Source organism: Lytechinus variegatus, chromosome 6 (genome assembly GCF_018143015.1).
Source record: "Lytechinus variegatus isolate NC3 chromosome 6, Lvar_3.0, whole genome shotgun sequence".
Classification (NCBI taxonomy): Eukaryota; Metazoa; Echinodermata; class Echinoidea; order Temnopleuroida; family Toxopneustidae; genus Lytechinus; species Lytechinus variegatus.
Window position 1 is genome coordinate 10,892,490 of NC_054745.1, and position 18,428 is coordinate 10,910,917.

At 33.5% G+C, this 18,428-nt stretch overlaps 1 protein-coding gene across 1 annotated transcript in view; it reads right to left on the minus strand.

Annotated features, from left to right (window-relative positions):
• Nucleotides 1-2,149: 2,149 nt before the first annotated feature.
• The window catches only part of LOC121416987, a 32,079-nt gene continuing 15,800 nt past the window's right edge, over nt 2,150-18,428 (minus strand). Inside the window, exon 3 of the mRNA XM_041610525.1 lies at nt 2,150-2,408. Within this exon, the coding sequence (XP_041466459.1) occupies nt 2,161-2,408 (248 nt within the window). The 3' untranslated portion in view covers nt 2,150-2,160. The remainder of the gene's footprint in view (nt 2,409-18,428) is intronic.

An 18,428-nucleotide genomic window follows, 5' to 3' on the forward strand; every position in this document is an offset into this window, starting at 1 on the left:
TGTTTTAAATGATTAAAGTCATATGAAAAAAGATGCATGATAAAAAGAACATTAAACGTAAATATGAAAGAAAAAAATTATGACATTGTATACATTCTATGATTATGTCTCTAGTCAATGCATATATCAAAGAGATGGTGCAAATGACAAGAAAATATACATTAAGAAAATAACAAACTACAAAGATAAAAAAGACATATAAATTAACACAGGGAAATGTCAGGAAATTTTCCCTCTGGTAATTTTATTTTGTTAATTTTATTTATTTTCCAACAAATGGGCTGGATAGCCCTCTTCAACCTGACGGCTGTTCTTCTGAGGGGTCCAGATATTAAAAATATACAAAGTAGATAGATTACAAATGAAAAATACTTTACATACGTGAAAAATACATTGTAGCAAGCAATAAAATACAAAAACACATAAAAAAATCATCAAATTATTACCATAAAAAAATATCGGGAAGGGGGAGGGAGGCGTGCAAACAGGGAAGTTAATCCTTGAGGTCATTTAGTACGTTTGATAGGCCTAGATTGTTTATTTCCCGTCTAAATGTATTTAATGGGGTTTCGAATGGAATGTGTTTTGCAAGGGAATTCCACACAATTGCACTTCGGAAAAGGAAACGTCTTTTTCCGAATTCGGTTTTGGGCAAATTTAAAGTTAATTGCATATTACCAGATCTGGAATTATAATTGGATTTACGGTAAACAAATATCTCTTTTAAATAATGGGGACCTAAATCATGTAACAATTTATACATTACTATTGCCAGCTGTTTAGTTCGGCGAATCTCTAAGTCGTCAATGTTTAAATTTGAAAAAAAAAAGATTTAGTTGGAAATAAATAGTGAACTTGTAAAACTGTTCTTAGAGCCCTATTTTGTAAGGTTTGTACAATTAGTCTTTGAGGTATTTCCCCATACAGAGGCGCAATAGTCAAAGTATGATTGAATGACCGATTTATAAATTACCATTGCAATTGTTTTACTGATGTAAGGTCTTATCCTCTTAAAAAGATGTAAACTTTTTTACATCTTTTGCCTTAACATGCTCTATTTGCTTATTCCAACTAAGATTCTCATCGATGAATACACCGAGGTGTTTGTGAACACTTACTTTCTTAATAACCTTTCCATCAATTTTAATGGTAGGATTTTCGATTTCTTGATTACACTTGCAAAGTCTCTGTTTACTCATTCATAATTCATATGCCTTTAGCCATCAGATATTTTTTTTTTTCGCTGACTTATAATAAGCTCTGAAAATTGAAGAAAATATAAACATGAGAAAGTTATAAGAAAAAGAATACGTGTGCTAAATTGCATGAACAAATTGTGAAATTGGATGCACAATGGCGAAATTGAATGCCCTAACATAGCTCGAGGGGGTTTCACGGGCGAACTTAGTTGCACTATGTACAAACTCATATGCCGAGTGGCGGACTTGGTTGCTCTAAAGCGATCATGAACGCCAAATGGCCATTTTGGTAGCACTATAGCGAATTTGAATGCCGACTGGTGGTTTTAGCTGCCCTATCTAATAAACTGAATGACCTATTTATACTTTCTCATGCACTATGTGCGAAATTCAATGACCTATCTTTACTTTTGCATGCACTAAGTGCGAAATTGGACAGAAAAACCTATATTTCAAGGGCTTCGTTTTCACAAAACATGTAATGTGTACACCCTGATCTGCATGCAAATGAGAGGACTGGTGATGTCACTCATCTCTTTTGTAGAAATACGATATAGTCTTATTTACTCATTATCATGATTATTGTCCTGTGAAACGAAGCTTTATTCTTTCGTAAATACGAAGTATGAAGTGACCATTATTTTAACATTTTATAATTCAGTCAAATTGGTCCTTGTCAAATCTGTAAAAATTGAAATACTTTATGATTTTAACAATAAAAACAAATAATTAGTGAGGGACATCATCGACTGTGTCATTTGCATGTTACTGATTTGTGAAAAAAAAGGGAAAATTTTAAATCGCTAAAACTTGCTATTTTAGATTCGATTTTTTGGACATTTTCAGCGTTTTGATTGCTAGATTTTTCTATATTGATTCTGGGGTGGACTTGCATGCACTCTTACACGTGTTCCGTCGTAGCATGATTTTTTTTTGTTTTTGATTAGCTTCTCGCATTTTTTTAAAGTTCGTTTTCATAAAGAGCAGTGTCATTGTGTTTTCGGAACATAAATGTTCTTTCGCCGAACTCAAAGCATGTCAAGAGAAGCTCTATGAGTTTCATTTCATGCTCTATATCTAGATTTTTGTTTTGTGGTGTGATATTAGCGACTTCGAAGATGTTTGATATGCCTTCATTTTCTAAAGCGAGTCGAACGGCTTCAGGTTTTTCCTGGTCGACGTGGGTAATAACACACGGTGGATAGCATCCTGGAAAATAAAAAAAAATCATTTAATCAATATCTAGAATACAGCGCATGGAATAGTTTTGAAGGATCTAAAAATTGCAAACTACATGTATAGGATGCGACTGCGGTTTTATGTTACAATATAAACGGCTCTGTTTGTTAAGAAGTTATATTAGGAATATTTATCTGTTAAATGCAAAACAAAACATATGTCCCATAACCCTAAAAACCCACTCAAGATATTAATCATTTATAAAGTATCATACCATGCCTACTGAATAATAACATTGGATATTTCTGGGTAAAAATAAATATGTAAAGCGCTCAGACACGTCGTTCCGATGTATTGAGCGCTTTTCATATTTATTATTACTGAAAGAAGAGATTTTCAGCTATTTGAGATGATCCTAACCCTCATGACATTGGCCCATAAAACACATACGTCGGCTTTGGCACTGTATTCGTAGACGCGATTTGAAGGCGCCTCCCTCGAAATAGCTAACCTTTGGCAAACCCCTGGGACGCGGCATTAGGGTGCCGTAACACAAAGGTTAACGAACAGTCGTTTTTACGATTGGTTGCACACTATATTCAGTAGAATCAATCGTAGAAAACTGTTCTACAATCATTGCTTAAGCTTTATGTTGCGAACCTTTCGTTGGAGAACGAGAACGCTTATTTACGATGTTAGTTGATTTTGGAAGAGACTTTTTGGGCCCGTCGTCATGGTCGTAAAACACTGTCCTGCAATACAAATTTTGTGGCATGAGATTTGTGTTCGTTTCGCATCTGCAACAGAAACATTCAATATGCGTTTCGTGTGCAAAATTCTGGTATATGGTAACAGCGATATATCCGATTTAGGACGACTTTCCAAAGCCACATTGGGTTCCTCCCAGAGCTCGAGAGGCCGAACTGGGGCCCACTTCCATTGATGAGTGGCGCGACCACGCGTAAAAGGGGTCAGAGAGGGCAAGTACGTTACGTATAGACCTATGAAACGTTATGAGGGTGTCAAAAACTATGTTTAAAATACTGAAAAAAGGGAAGTATTTCCAATACTTGTAGGGTTTCACAAGCCAAATACTTGTTAAGAGATGTATTTTTCATAATCTTAAAAAGACTTGCTTCCCTTGTTTAGGGTGCTTTTCGAAACCCCATGGTCGTGCCTGGTATCCACTCAATAATGGAAGTGGTCCCCGGGAATTTGAATCTAATTCCCCATTTCTGGGGAAAGTAAAACATAATGCCCATTAAATTGTGTGCAAGAGGCATATCGTTTGTGTAGAAGGGGTAAACAAAAGAAAAAAAAACGCAAAATCGAATGAAGTTCAGACGAATTCGGCCTACTGCATGCTGTTTCATAATCAACGCATGCGAAATGGTTTCGGCTGGAGAGGTGATCTGACCCATGGAATCAACTGCCAGGGATCCACCAATAATCCACATTAAATGCAATATCGATTCGATGGACTGTAATGATCCATTTCTAAGCCTTAATTCAGTAAGTTTTTCCTCACTCAATATGTACTAGATTTGTTTGAAAAACCACTTTCTTATCAATCTATTGTGGGCCCTGCATTTCGAATATCTCCAGCGAGCTGTCATATTCTTGGCTCGCCGCCGGCTCAGGGGGCATATACGATGATGACCATCAGTCGTAATGTACATTCACGTATGGTGCGGGTGTCGCGTGAAAGAATTTTGCGCACGAAAAGTAGATCTATAAGGGCCTTTAAGGGAAACCAAAACCCAAGAAGAGAAGTACTCTTAATGGTAAGAGTAAAATGAGAGGAACAATTTTTAAAAAAGTTTCATCAAAATCGGTTATGAAATAAGCAAGTTATGGGAGTTGGAAAACTCTTGTACTTTCTAGGGGCATCCTCAAATTGGCAAACGTGCTTCAAAATGGCTGATTTTGTGGACTACTCTCCATTTGTTTTGTACACAAATTTTCAGATTTTCCTCATTATCTTTTAAACCGCATCTTGCCTCCTTCTGAGCAGAACATATGTCATGGGAAAATATAACCCACACAATATATGTCAAGGTTAGGAGGAAATGATGAAAAATATGTAAAATAAAGGGGAAAATCTGAAAATATTTCATAACCGATTTTGATGAAACTTTTTTTAAATTGTTCCTCTCATTTTACTCTTACCAATAAGATTGCTTCTTTTCTTGGGTTTTGCTTTCCTTTAACACAAAGCTTAGCAATGAATGTAGAGCAGTTTTCTACGTTTGATTCTATTGCACAATCAATCTTATGAAATAAGTGTATGATTAATCGTTAACTTTGGTGTTAGGGGACCCTAACTTTACCGTTCCTGAAGTTTGCGAAAGGTGGCAATTCTTTCATACGACACCTTGCATGACAAAATCCCGTTCTATGTTGTACGTAAGACTGCTCATCGAGCGTGCCCGCATAACCACTTGGGCTGGAGATATCATGAGAAACACGAGGCGTACATAGATGTATCATACATGTATTGACCATAAAATGTAAAATAATTAAAGAGAAATTCCAGTAGTTGCAGTAAACACTGATTTCATGAGAAAGTCTGTAAAACCAGGCTTAATTGTCAGATTATCATCGAGGATCTAAATCTGGTACAGTTACATAAAATGAACTTTGTGAAATCTTGAAATCTACGCTGAAAAATGTTTACACTAAAGACCACCAACACAGATAGGCACACGTGGGACAGTGTATTATTATTGCTGGAATAAAGACCCGACGGAAGTGACCGAATCCGCGCTTATTTTGCTTATTTCTCAGCAATTACACAATTTCTTCCAGAATCCTTTGGCACATATTTTTTTATTCATACAAACAGACACTTGGGTGGTCATTATATCATTCTATTGTGATGACCTCCTGGTAAACGCACGGACATTTTGAGAGCTCCCGATATTTCAACAAAATTTGGTGAAAATATCCCTTAAACTGTTGCATATCCGTAAATATGGATAGAGGAATGCGAGATTACAACCTTAGGGCGCAGCAGAAAGGAAAATCTCAATCTACTGCCGCAACTTAAAGCAAAAACAGTGAGGCAAATACTAGCGAAAGTGAGCAGTCCACCACTACAGGCGCCATGACAGGTGACACGTCATTGCACGAGGAACGCAGCGCTCAGGGAGCAGCCATGATACCCCCGGAACTCGTTTCTTTTATGCTGGAGTCAAGGGCTTCATTCACACAATTAAACGGTAAGCTGGATAAATTTATGGAAGAAATGTCTACTATGAAAGCAGATCTTGCTAATACTAACCACAAAGTATCAGATCTTGAAACGGGTCTTACTCTTACTTCTGATAAAGTTTCAAGTATTGAAAACACTTATCTTCCCCAGTTGCGTTCCCAAATCCTCAAGAAAATAGAAGAACTTGATGAAAAACTACTACTGAATGAAATTCACCATAGGAAATCTAACTTGCTCATTTATGGAGTTCAACAGAGAAATGAGAAGGAAAACACCTACGATGTGGTGCATGAAGTGTTTGTTCATTTTATGGGAATATCGAAGGAAGAAGCGTCCCGGATCCCTCTTGTTAATGCGCACAGGCTACCCTCTTCCACCCGTGGAGTTGCAGAACCTCAACGTCAACCTCCAGCAATCATTGTCAGATTCGTCAGGATGATTGACCGTGATCGTTTGTTGTATGGATTTGAGCGACGACCACGTCAACACTCACCGACATCTACCCAGCAGCCTATCCCACAGTTTCAATCTTCCCCTTACAGTAAAGTTACCATACGCACCGATTTGCCCCCGAAAATGAAAAGGGAGAGGGGTAGATTGGCCTCAATCGCGTATTCACTAAGAAAGAAGGATCAAATGGCTACGAGAATCAAAATTGTTGGATCGAAAGTAATTCTACAAACACGCAAATTCTCGAGGAGTGCTGGAGCAACCCCTGAGAGCTGGTCTGTTTGGTCCGATCCCGGTAGCGAAAAGTAGTGATGTTTACAAATGTCAAAGAAATGTTTCAGAAGCAAATGTAAAGAAATCAGCTAACTCCTTAAAAAAATCAATGAAATAATGCTAAAATGAAATATGTACTTGAAGAACAATGAAGAGTGTATTCACGCTGAATAACATCGATACATGAGATAAAATGGTCAGGCGGTGGAATTATGCTTTTTTTGTTTTAAATGATATGTATCCTTTGGGGCATTTTTTTCTTTATTTTAAAGTTGCTATAAAATTGTGTGTTAAATGGATAACTAAGACGGCAAAATTTTGCAGATTATAAAACATGAAATTAGTATTTATTGAAAGAAAGTGATGGAAGATAGGTAAAGCTGCTTGTCACTTTTCCTTTTCTTTATATTCATAAACAACTTTAAGGTTTGTGAAATCCCCCCCCCCCAGAATTGGCTGTAACTAAAGTTGTAACATATAATCATTACCTTTAAAACGGCAAGTAATTAGAGAGAAATGAGAAACGAAGGGTTTTTTTGCTTTCTTTTAAAGTTGCTACATGATCAAAATGGTGTGTTAAATGGATAACTAAGACGGCAAAATTTTGCAGATTATAAAACATGAAATTAGTATTTATTGAGAGAAAGTGATGGAAGATAGGGTGAAGCTGCTTGTCACTTTTCCTTTTCCTTATATTTATAAACAACTTTAAGGTTTGTGAAATCCCTAAACAGGTTGTAACTAAAGTTGAAACATGTAATCATTGGATTTAAAACGGAGAAATGAGGGGTTTTGATGTCCTTCTGTTTTTTTTTTTGTCCCCCTTATTTTATTTAATGATCAAATACTATGAAAAATATTTAACATCGTTTGACTTGTGTATGTATAATGAGAACAAATGCTAATAAGCATCTAACAACAAGCCATTAAATAGGAATGTTGAACAACGATGAAATTATAGAATACAATGTAACAGAATGATGAATATTTTTTTTATTCAATTTGAAAATGCCTTTCACTTTTTTTCTCTATTTTTTACGGAAGTAGGGTGAACAAAAAATAATTATAAAGTGAAAAATTGGCATCAAAATTAGTTTTGAATCAAATAATTGAATTTGGCAGCATGTCCTTAAAAAAAGAAGCAATAGACAGGTTACGAAGGATTGAATAAGTTGAAATAGAATTCAAAAAACACATTTTTTTAACTGAATGTCCTTTACCTTATATCACGAACATTTTAATGAATATTATAGAATGTGGTTCCAGTGTACATATATCGTTGCTGCAAATCACCGTTGGATAGGAAATGTTTAAAAGGAAGTGATTGAAAGATTTAAATGAAGAAAGGGCAGAATGAAATGAAACAGAATGAGAATACTTTTAGATTCTCCAAATGGAAAGTCCTTCACGTTTCTTCTTTTCTTTAAAAATATCATCATTAAATCATTACCTGTATGTGTAGTAAAATGGTTGCATTGGTATAGTTATTTTTCTTTTTTTTTGAGCAAATAATCAATAGTATTCAACCGAAAGATCATGTTAGAAAGAAATGATAGAAAGATGACGGAGTGAGAAGGTCTTTTATTTGTTTGTTGTCTTTGTTTTTGTTTTTTTCGATTTAAAGACCTTCAATTTCTTGTAGGTTTTCTTTCCTCTTTTTCTTTTGTAAAAGAGGGAAAGAAAATGTTAAAAGACGTTTACAATGACTGATTAGAATACTCAAAGCTGAACCAAAGTATTATAAAAGTATGACAGCAAGTCTTGGATGGAATGAAATAAAAAAAAAATTATGACAAAAAATGCTTAATTACAGCTGTTTTGATATTAAGTCATCTTTAGAAAGAAGTGTTGAAAAGATAGAGAAAGGATTTTATTGACTGAAGAATTAAAAAATCACTTCACATAATCTCCTTACATATAAGTATAAAGTTACAAAAGAATTATTTAGGTCTTAATTCCTATACTTGTATTTGTATATTGTGGTATGATTTCGTCTAACAGCTTCAAACGCATGCATAAATAATCTCTTTTCTTCTCTTAATGCAACTAATAATTTCAAATAAGGAATACTCACTTGTTAAATGTATCTGATAAATGTACATGCATAACATCTTGCGTGTCAATTTTTTGGTCTTCTATTTCCATGAAAGGCTGTTGAGGTCAACTGTAAATAAATTATTTTTTATGTTGGAGTGCCTTTCCTCAAATGGAAAAAAATGAAAAAGCTGGAGCTGTTATTTGTGTATTGCGTTCCTCTTGCATTTGTAACAAAAAATATAGACATTTTAAACGATTCTACAAAATCTGATGTAGAAGTTTAATGTCTCGGACACGAGTCCATTATTTTTGTTGTTGTTCCATCAACAAGGATATGCTTGACGTATATAGAAAATGCATTTAAAAAAATTTTATATGACGGTATCGAGAGAGTTAAGATACATAGATTTCATTCAATTCTTTTTTTCATATTATATAATTTTGTTTACATCAGATGTAAAATTATTTTTAAAAAAATATATAAGGCACACTCATTTGTATATATGTGTATATATACAGGTTTATAATGTATTCGCATGACACTTGCATGTCTATTTTTCAAGTCCTTGAAAGGTTTGCGAGGCCAAGTGTAAAGGATTATTATTATTTTTTTTTTTCGTTTACCTATGTTTCAGTGTCTTTCCTCTGATTAAAAACAAGGTCTAGTGGCATGAATAACGGTTTTCAATGGCTTTCAATAACTTGGAGTAGCTTGACCTTTATTTAAACTGCTCAGTTCATCATTGACCTGCTCTAATATGCAATGTTCTTTGTCACAAATATCTATGAATAATTATGATAATGATAATGACAAATTGCAGTTTAGAGGATAATGGAAAATAAAACCATAAATTCTTAGATGTTTTATTATCAAGGCTTGTTTAAATAATTTTATTAATCAATGAAAAAAAAGGTTAATCAGCAGGAGTTTTTGTAAATCACATCCTTAGACATGTTAGAGGGGGAAAAAGAAGCTAATTCAATGTTAAATTGAGTTTGAATAAATTATTTTTTATATAAAGTTTGCATATGTCATAAACCTGTAAAGCATTTTTATTCATAGTGTTGCTAATTTAAGCAAGATGAATAATTTGTACATACACCAAATGCGAAATTACGTAGACCATGTACCAGTTTGATTTTAGATTAAGAATATTGTTGCAAAATTCGAACATTGACTCTTTTCACCTCCATTCACTTTACTGGAAAGTCTGCCCTGAATTGTTTGTATCAATGACTATGCCACTTTAAGTATTGTTATAGGGAGGCTTCCCATCTTCGTTATTATCTATGGGAGCTCACCCATGTTCGTTATGCATCTGTTCAGAACGCAAAGGTTAACATTTAGTAGACATTGTATATATGTAAATGTTAACCTGTTGAATCTTTGTTTGTTTGTAGATTTTTTCTTGTTCTCTATGTGCGTAACCAGTTTTTCTTCATCGAATTCTTCTTCTCTCCAGGTCTTTGCCTCGTCCACACTCACGTGCAAGCGGTATCCATGGTCTCCACAGGAAGCGCTGTTTTTCATTTCGTGTTATTCTCACAAAATTCCCGGTCATTGAAAATCAACCTTTTGCAATGTTGAATGATGATGAGTTATACCATTTGTTTAGGCCGAATACTGAAACCCAACAGAAAAATTGCAACCTGCCGTATTTTGAAAACCTTGTATCCAAGGAAATGAATTTAGCTGTAGACTTAAACGATAATAATGACAATAATTATCACAGTTCAAATTACTTTACCATAAATCAATTTAAATCTCCGGAAAAGTCAGCGAATACATTTTCAATCATGCACATGAACATAAGGAGCCTGAGCTGCAACTTCGATAATTTACGTCTTTTAACGGATACATCTCCACAAACGAATTTGTCTGTAATCGCGTTAACCGAGACATGGTTATCTCAGGAATCTAATACTTTATACTCACTTCCTGGTTATACCTTTGTAGAAAATAATATAGCTAATAGGAGAGGAGGAGGGTGGGTCTCTATATTAATGAAAAATTAGAATATTTCATACATACAGATCTTAATTGTATGAATGAATTTGCTGAATCTATCGTTATTGAAATTCAAATCCAAAAATCTAAAAACATTATTATAGCGGTATTTTATAGACCTCCCAACTCAAACTCACATATTTTTTTAGAATACTTACAAGATTTTCTACGAAATCCAGTTTTTATAAATAAAGATTGTTATATAGCAGGAGATTTCAACATAGACATATCTAATACTAACCATAATGCCTCACAAGAATTTTTGGACATAATGATATCCTCATCTTTTTTACCATTAATTACAAAACCAACCCGGGTTACTAACCAATCTGCAACCCTTATTGATATTTTTTGTAATGTTACTCCTTTACCCGAGTCGGGAATTATTTTATCTGATATCTCAGACCATTTTCCGATATTTTCAAGAGTCCCATTTAGGTTAACAAAAAATCATTCCCCACAGCATAAGTTCCGAAAAGTAACGCCAAATAATATAGCGAGGTTGAAAGAAGGTCTAGAAGACACCGACTGGTCTGAGGTGTTCGGTTCGCAAGATACCAATACTGCATATAATATATTCATTAAAAATTTAACCACACACTTAGATAGACACGTACCACTAGTCAATAAATGCTACAATTATAAAAAGAGTCCAAGACTTCCTTGGATATCGAAATCAATATTACGGTCAATAAATCGTAAAAACAACTTATACTATGCCGACAAAATAAATCGTTCAGAGAAGTCGCATCGCAAATACACCATGTATAAAAATACCCTCACAAAAATTTTGCGCAGCGAAAAACGAAAATACTTCACAAACCAATTAATTCATTTCAAGCATGATATAAGAAAAACATGGCAAACTATAAACAATGCCTTGAATAAGTATAGCGTAAAATCGAACATAAAAACAATAAAACACAATGATATCGAAATTCATGATTCTGCCCGGATAGCTGACATATTCAATCAATATTTTTCACAGATCGGAAAAAATCTAGCCGACAATATACCACTAACACAAAAGAAATTTACCGATTTCACTCACCGACCAAATCCTAATTCTCTTTTTCTATTACCAGTACATAGGAATGAAATAATAGATACAGTGAATAACTTAAAAAACAAAAAGAGTTGTGGTCATGATGGTATTGATAATATTTTATTAAAAAATGTCATTGAATATATTGTTGATCCTTTAGTACACATATTTAATCTATCCTTAATTAATGGCGTCGTGCCCGACAATATGAAAATATCTAAGGTAATACCAGTGTACAAAAAAGGAGATAAGAATAATGTATGTAACTATAGACCGATATCTTTATTGCCTACTCTATCAAAGATTCTAGAAAGAGTGATATATACAAGACTATTAGAATTTTTGAATAAATATAACATAATTTCTGATTTTCAATTTGGATTCCGCCAAAAGCATAGTACTTCTCATGCCACTCTTTCATTTGTTGAAAAAATCACAAAAGCTATTGATAACTTTGAACATACAGTAGGTGTTTTTCTGGACCTCTCCAAGGCCTTTGACACTATAAATCATGAAATACTACTATACAAACTTGAAAATTACGGAATCCGAGGAAAGGCCTTGGAGTGGTTCAGGAATTACCTAATAAACCGTAAACAGTTTGTTAACATAAACGAACAAAATTCTTCTCCACTAAAGGTTAATTGGGGTGTTCCTCAAGGCAGCATACTGGGCCCACTTTTATTTTCGATCTATATAAATGACATTCACAATTCTTCGACAATGTTATCTTATATTCTTTTTGCAGATGATTCAAATGTACTTTATTCTCATCCTAATCCCGATATTTTAGTCAATATATTGAACATTGAACTGGAGAAGCTAGTACAATGGATAAGATCTAATAAATTGTCAATCAATGTAAAAAAACGAAATGTATGCTTTTCAGCAATTCTTTAGATAAATTACCATACGATATTAAATTGGACAACGCTGACATTGAAGTGGTCACTACAACAAAATTTTTAGGTCTGATAGTAGACAACAATTTATCTTGGAAAAACACACATTGATTTTATATGCCGTACAATTTCACGCAATATTGGTGTTATAAATAAGGTCAAGTTTTTTCTTCCAACTTCCTCCCTAAAAATGCTTTATTCAACATTAATTTTACCCTATCTAAACTACGGGATAATTGTCTGGGGAAATACACATACATCATATCTAGAACGAATATTACTTTTACAGAAAAAGGCATTGCGCGTTATTTTTAATATGTCCTGGAGATCCCACACAGACCAATTGTTTATTGACAATAAAATCTTAAAAGTAAAAACATTATATCAATATAACTTGGGTCAATTTATGTATCAATTAAATAATAATATGCTACCATCAATCTTTGATTCTTCATTTAATAAAAACAAAACTATTCATAAATATCCTACACGTCAATCCGAGGAATTTCATTTTCCTCTACCCCGGACAATTCTTGCCAAATCCATCTTCACTTTCGAAGGCCCTCGACTTTGGGGCACTTTTGGTCACCCCAAGCCTAAATTCTTTTAAATTTAAGTTGAAAAAGTTTCTCCAAGATACTCGTTAGTTTTTTTAACTCTTCATCACTCATACATTATACTTTTCATATATACTCAGCACTACGAGCTGTGAAATATGATATTTTTCGTTTTCCTGTTGATCCGTAAATTCGCTGTGAGTGTTGGGGCAAGAATCTGGAGACCACTGATCTTGCTATTTTCTCTCATTTCTATTTCTTTCTTTTTATTCTTTTAAACTATTCATTCAGATAGTTTTACGTTCAAATTTCTACCATGTTGTGTTTGTGTTTTGTTTATATTCTTCATACTTATGTTATAGGAGGCTGCATCCTACAAGCTTCGCTTTTTAGCAGCCTCCTCCGTTTCCGACCTGTTATCTTGAGTATTATACATAATAAGTTTCTTTGTTTTATTGATTATAATTATATCAAGATGTATGTAACAAAATTATTGTAAATGTAAATGATTGTTGGAAATGGAAAAAATAAATGAAATGAAATATTAGATTCTGTCAAAAGTCATTTTGAGATTGTTACCAAAAGTGGAATTTATCTTTGAGGGAAATTATAAAAGTTATGTTACTTGGGTATATCTTTTATACATCTCTCCATTTTTAATAGTAAACTTATGTGTATATGCGTCCTATATGAACTGATACAATACAATAATTAATAAGTAACACTTGTGCACCCCCCCCCCTGTTGCACCCACAATTGTAATAACGCCCACAAATGTAATAACGCCCACAAATGTAATAAGACTACCCACAAATGTAATAACGCCCACAAATGTAATAACACTTTACCCACAAATGTAATCATTTCACCCACAAATGTAATAATGCACTTTACCCACAAATGTAATATTTTTTGATCGCCCACAAATTTAATAATGACTTTACCCACAAATGTTACAAATTTGAAGGGCTTTTTGTCAAATCCGTTTCAAACTAAAATCCTATAGTAATGCGTTCATATAGCACAAAAGTGCAGTCTCTTTTCCTGACCCGGTTAATTAACAAATTATAATATAAGTCCAAAGTCTTTATTCCTAACCCAGTTGTTTCAAAAATTATAATATAAGTCCAAAGTCTTTTTTCCAGACCCGGTTGTTTAAGAAATAATAATATGAGCCCGAAGTCTCTTATTCCAGACCCGGTTGTTTAAAAAGTGATAATTTATGTCCAAAGTCTTTCTCCAGACCTGGTTGCGTGAAAAGTTATATTATAAATCCAAAGTCTTTATTCCAGACCCGGTTGTTTAAAAAACTTTTTCCAGACCCGGTTGTTTAAAAAAAAAAAAATTTTCAGACCCGGTTGTTTAAAAAAAGTCCAAGTCTTTTTCCAGACCCCGTTATTTCAAATATTATGATATAAGTCAAAATTAACATACGATAATGATGTTCCAGTGGAAATAAAAATAAGAATCGAGCTTAGTATTCTCTCCAGACCCAGTTAATTCAAACTGGTGGAATCAATGTCTTTGTTGTTGTTTTGAATTATACGGAATGTATTGTGAATATATTCGCCACGAGTAAATTGAGAATCAAGCATAGTCTTTTCTCCAGACCCGGTTATTTAAAACTAAAAACTAAAACCCTATAGTAATGCCTTCATATAGCACAAAAGTCCAAAGTCTCTTTTCCAGACCCGGTAGTTTCAAAAATTATAATATAAGTCCAAAGTCTTTTTTCCAGACCCGTTTATTAAAAAAAATATAATATAAGTCCAAACTAAGATACCATAATGATATTCCAGTGGAAAAAAAAGAAAATCGAGCTTAGCCTTTTCTCCAAACCCTGTTATTCAAAAATTATAAATAACAAAACAACAACAACAAAAACTGTATAAAGACTCCATAATCTTATTGATGCTGGATAACATGGACATATAGCGTAGTCTTTCAGCCAGACCCAGTCATTTGTTTTTCAAAATAACGCTAATAGTAAAAATACAAATGATTCCAAATCTAAGACCAAGCAATCCTAGAACCTAAGAACCTGTTTTTTAAAAAGAGGTTTAGAACGTTGCCTTTATTCCAGAACTAATCATTACAAAAATTACGAATAAGAATCTTCTCACATAAGACCCTATCATGTTCTTTTGGAGTTTTAAAACGTTAAAAAGTTACACCCATTATTAAAAAAAATATGTCTTTACCTCACACCCCTATTTTTTTATATAATAATACTCAGACCCCTACAAAACATTGTAATTATGCATGGATAAAGCAAACGTCTATTCTCCAGACTTGGTTATTTAAAAAAAAAAGCTTTTACCCATATTCTAAAACGAATACCCAATAATCTAACTACTGTGGAATAACATGGAGATCGATTGTAGCCTTTTCTCCAGACAAACTTATTTCAAGAATAAAAAACCAATACAACCCAACCCCCAACAACGAATCTAAGAACCAACAATCTTCCAAATTAAAACCAAGTAGAAAGTCACATGTTTAGAGCGTTGTCTCTATTTTCTATTGCGGGCGCGTCGTGGTCTAGTGGTTCTGACTCTCGCCTTTCAAACAGAGGGTCGTGGGTTCGAATCCTAACCATGGCGTGTTTTCCTTCAACAAGAAATTTATCTGCAGTGTGCTGCACTCGACCCAGGTGAGTTGAATGGGTACCCGGCAGGATTAATTCCTTGCATGCACTGAGCGCTGGTGATGGCAGCTTGAGCTAAAGCCGGGTTAATAATAGCAGCGCTTTGTATCCTCAGGCAAAAGGCGCTTTACAAATACCGCTATTATTATTATTATTATTCCAGACCCAGTCATTTAGAAATTAATTTAAACATTCTTAAAAACATTAGACTTTGTCATATTCTTATTCCTGTTGAATAACATGGATATTATGCCTAGACCTTAATCTAGTCCCAGTTATTTATAAGATAAACAAATATTGAAAAAAAAGCTAATACCAATCTTTAAAATTAAACCAAGTTAAAATGCTTGGGTTTAGTGAGTTGTCTTCACCCCACACCCAGTTCTCTTAAAAATACAAATTAAGCAAAAGATTAATCTGAAATTTAGAGACACCAGCCTCTCCCAAACTATAAAAACCCCGTGATAACGCTTACCACAAAAACGACAAATTAATAAAAGGCGTAAATATTCAGATCTGAATGGTATACACGCCTTAAAAACCTAAAATAACAACAACGTTATTCTACATGAATGATATTGTGGCGTCTTTGTTAATATTGTTTGTCTGTTTTTATCGTTTCTAATAATGTAAAAATTTTGAAATAACATGGTCTAGAGCAAAGACTTCACCATATTTAAAGACGTTTGTCCCCTAGAAAGATGAAACCTCAAGATGATGATGGACCTGAATCTACCGACGGGACAGCCTAACCTGGTACGGGTGTGGGAGGGGCTCCTCTTTCTTTGCCTGTCTCTCTTTCGGTCATTTCAAATCAATTTTTCCTATCTTATCACTTCTTTAACACATAAATCCCCCCCCCCCTTTCTCTCTCTCTTTACCTTACGGGTCAATATAACCCCAGAAAATATATCTTAGGCCACTGAGATTATTGGAATTGTAACTACTCAAAAAGAAATGCTGAATATATTACAAATGGTGCTTGGTACACTGAAAATTTAAAGTACCGAAGAACTTGTTAAAACGTTTTCCCTATTGTTAGAATCATTTTCTTTTATATAATATCTCATAGATTGTCGATCAACAACCTTATCGTTTTCGGGAAGTAATCCCATATTGTGTGCTGATTTATTATCCCTCAGTTTTTGTTTCATATGTATTTAAAGTTTTTTTTTTCAAAGAATAAAAAGGAATGAATATATAAGAAATAATAATAATAATAATAAAGAGGTAATAAAAATAACTCTAATTAAAATTGTTACCCTACTTCTCAAAAAGTGGGTGGCAAAAATAGTCAATCATTCAATCATGACTTATTGTCAAATAAAAACATGGAATGGAATGGTTATCCCCTCTTGTTAGAATGTTTTTCTTTTATATACTATATCATAGATCGTTGATTAACAACCTAATCGATTTCGGGAAGTAATCCCCCTATTGGTTACTGATATCTTATTTCTCAGTTTTTTTTCATATGTAGTAAAAATTCTGTTATTTGTGTTTTTTTTCATAGAAAAAAGGAAGGAATATACAAAAAAATTGTTTTTTGAAAAATAGTTGCAGTGTCGTTGTTTTGTTGTTGTTATTGTTGTCTTTTAATGATTTTTATAATTGGGTCTGACTAAAGACTACGCTCTATTTTAATATCTGAATGACGCGCACCACAAAACCAAAGCTAACAACAAGAACAACAACGTTATTTAGCATAAATAAGATCATGGGTCTTTGTTTTTTATAATCGTTATGATTTTTTAATTAACCGGGTCTGGAAAAAGATTTCGCATTTTTGTGCTATATAAATGCATTAATGTAGGGTTTCAGCTTTTAGTTACCGGGTCTGGAGAAAAGTCTATGCTTGATTCTCAATTTACTATTAGCGTCTGGAGAAAAGACTAAGCTCGATTCTCATTTTTATTCCACTGGAATATCATTATTGTATCTTAGTTTGGACTTAAATTATAATTTTTGAAATAACCGGGTCTGGAAAAAAGACTTGGGAATTATATCATAATTCTTTAAACAACTTGGTCTGGAAAAAAGACTTTGGACTTATAATATAATTTTTGAAACAACCGGGTCTGGATTAAAGACTTTGGACTTATGTTATACTTTTTCAAGCAACCAGGTCTGGAGAAGACTTTGGATTTATATCATAATTTTGTAAACAACCGGGTCTGGAGAAAAGACTTTGGACTTATATTATCATTTTTTAAACAACCGGGTCTGGAAAAAAGACTTTGGACTAAAATTATATTTTTTTTAAACAACCGGGTCTGGAAAAAAGACTTTGGACTTATATTATAATTTTTGAAACAACCGGGTCTGGAATAAAGACTTTGGGCTCATATTATTATTTTTGAAACAACCGGGTCTGGAATAAAGACTTTGGATTTATAGTATAATTTGTTAATTAACCGGGTCAGGAAAAGAGACTCTGCACTTGTGTGCTATATGAACGCATTATAATCGGATTTTAGTTTAGAACGGTTTGCCAAAAAGCCCTTCAAATTTATAACATTTGTGGGTAAAGTTATTATTACATTTGTGGGCGATCAAAAATTATTACATTTGTGGGTGAAATTATCACATTCGTGGGTAAAGTGTTATTACATTTGTGGGCGTTATTACATTTTTGGATAAAGTGTTATTACATTTGTGGGCGTTATTACATATGTGGGTGGTTATTACATTTCTAGGTGTAACACCTCCCCCCCCCCCCCTTCTCTCCCCCTCGCTAACTCCTCTTTTTTGTTTTGTTTTTGCATTATGCTTGGTTTTTTCTTTTCGTAAATTGTGTAAATTGGAAGAAAATTCATTTGAGCAACTGATTTGTTTTACTGCAATCAATACAATAACAATTTCAATTTATCGACATTTTCCATATAAGGATACTTATTTGCATGATATGCAAGTGAGG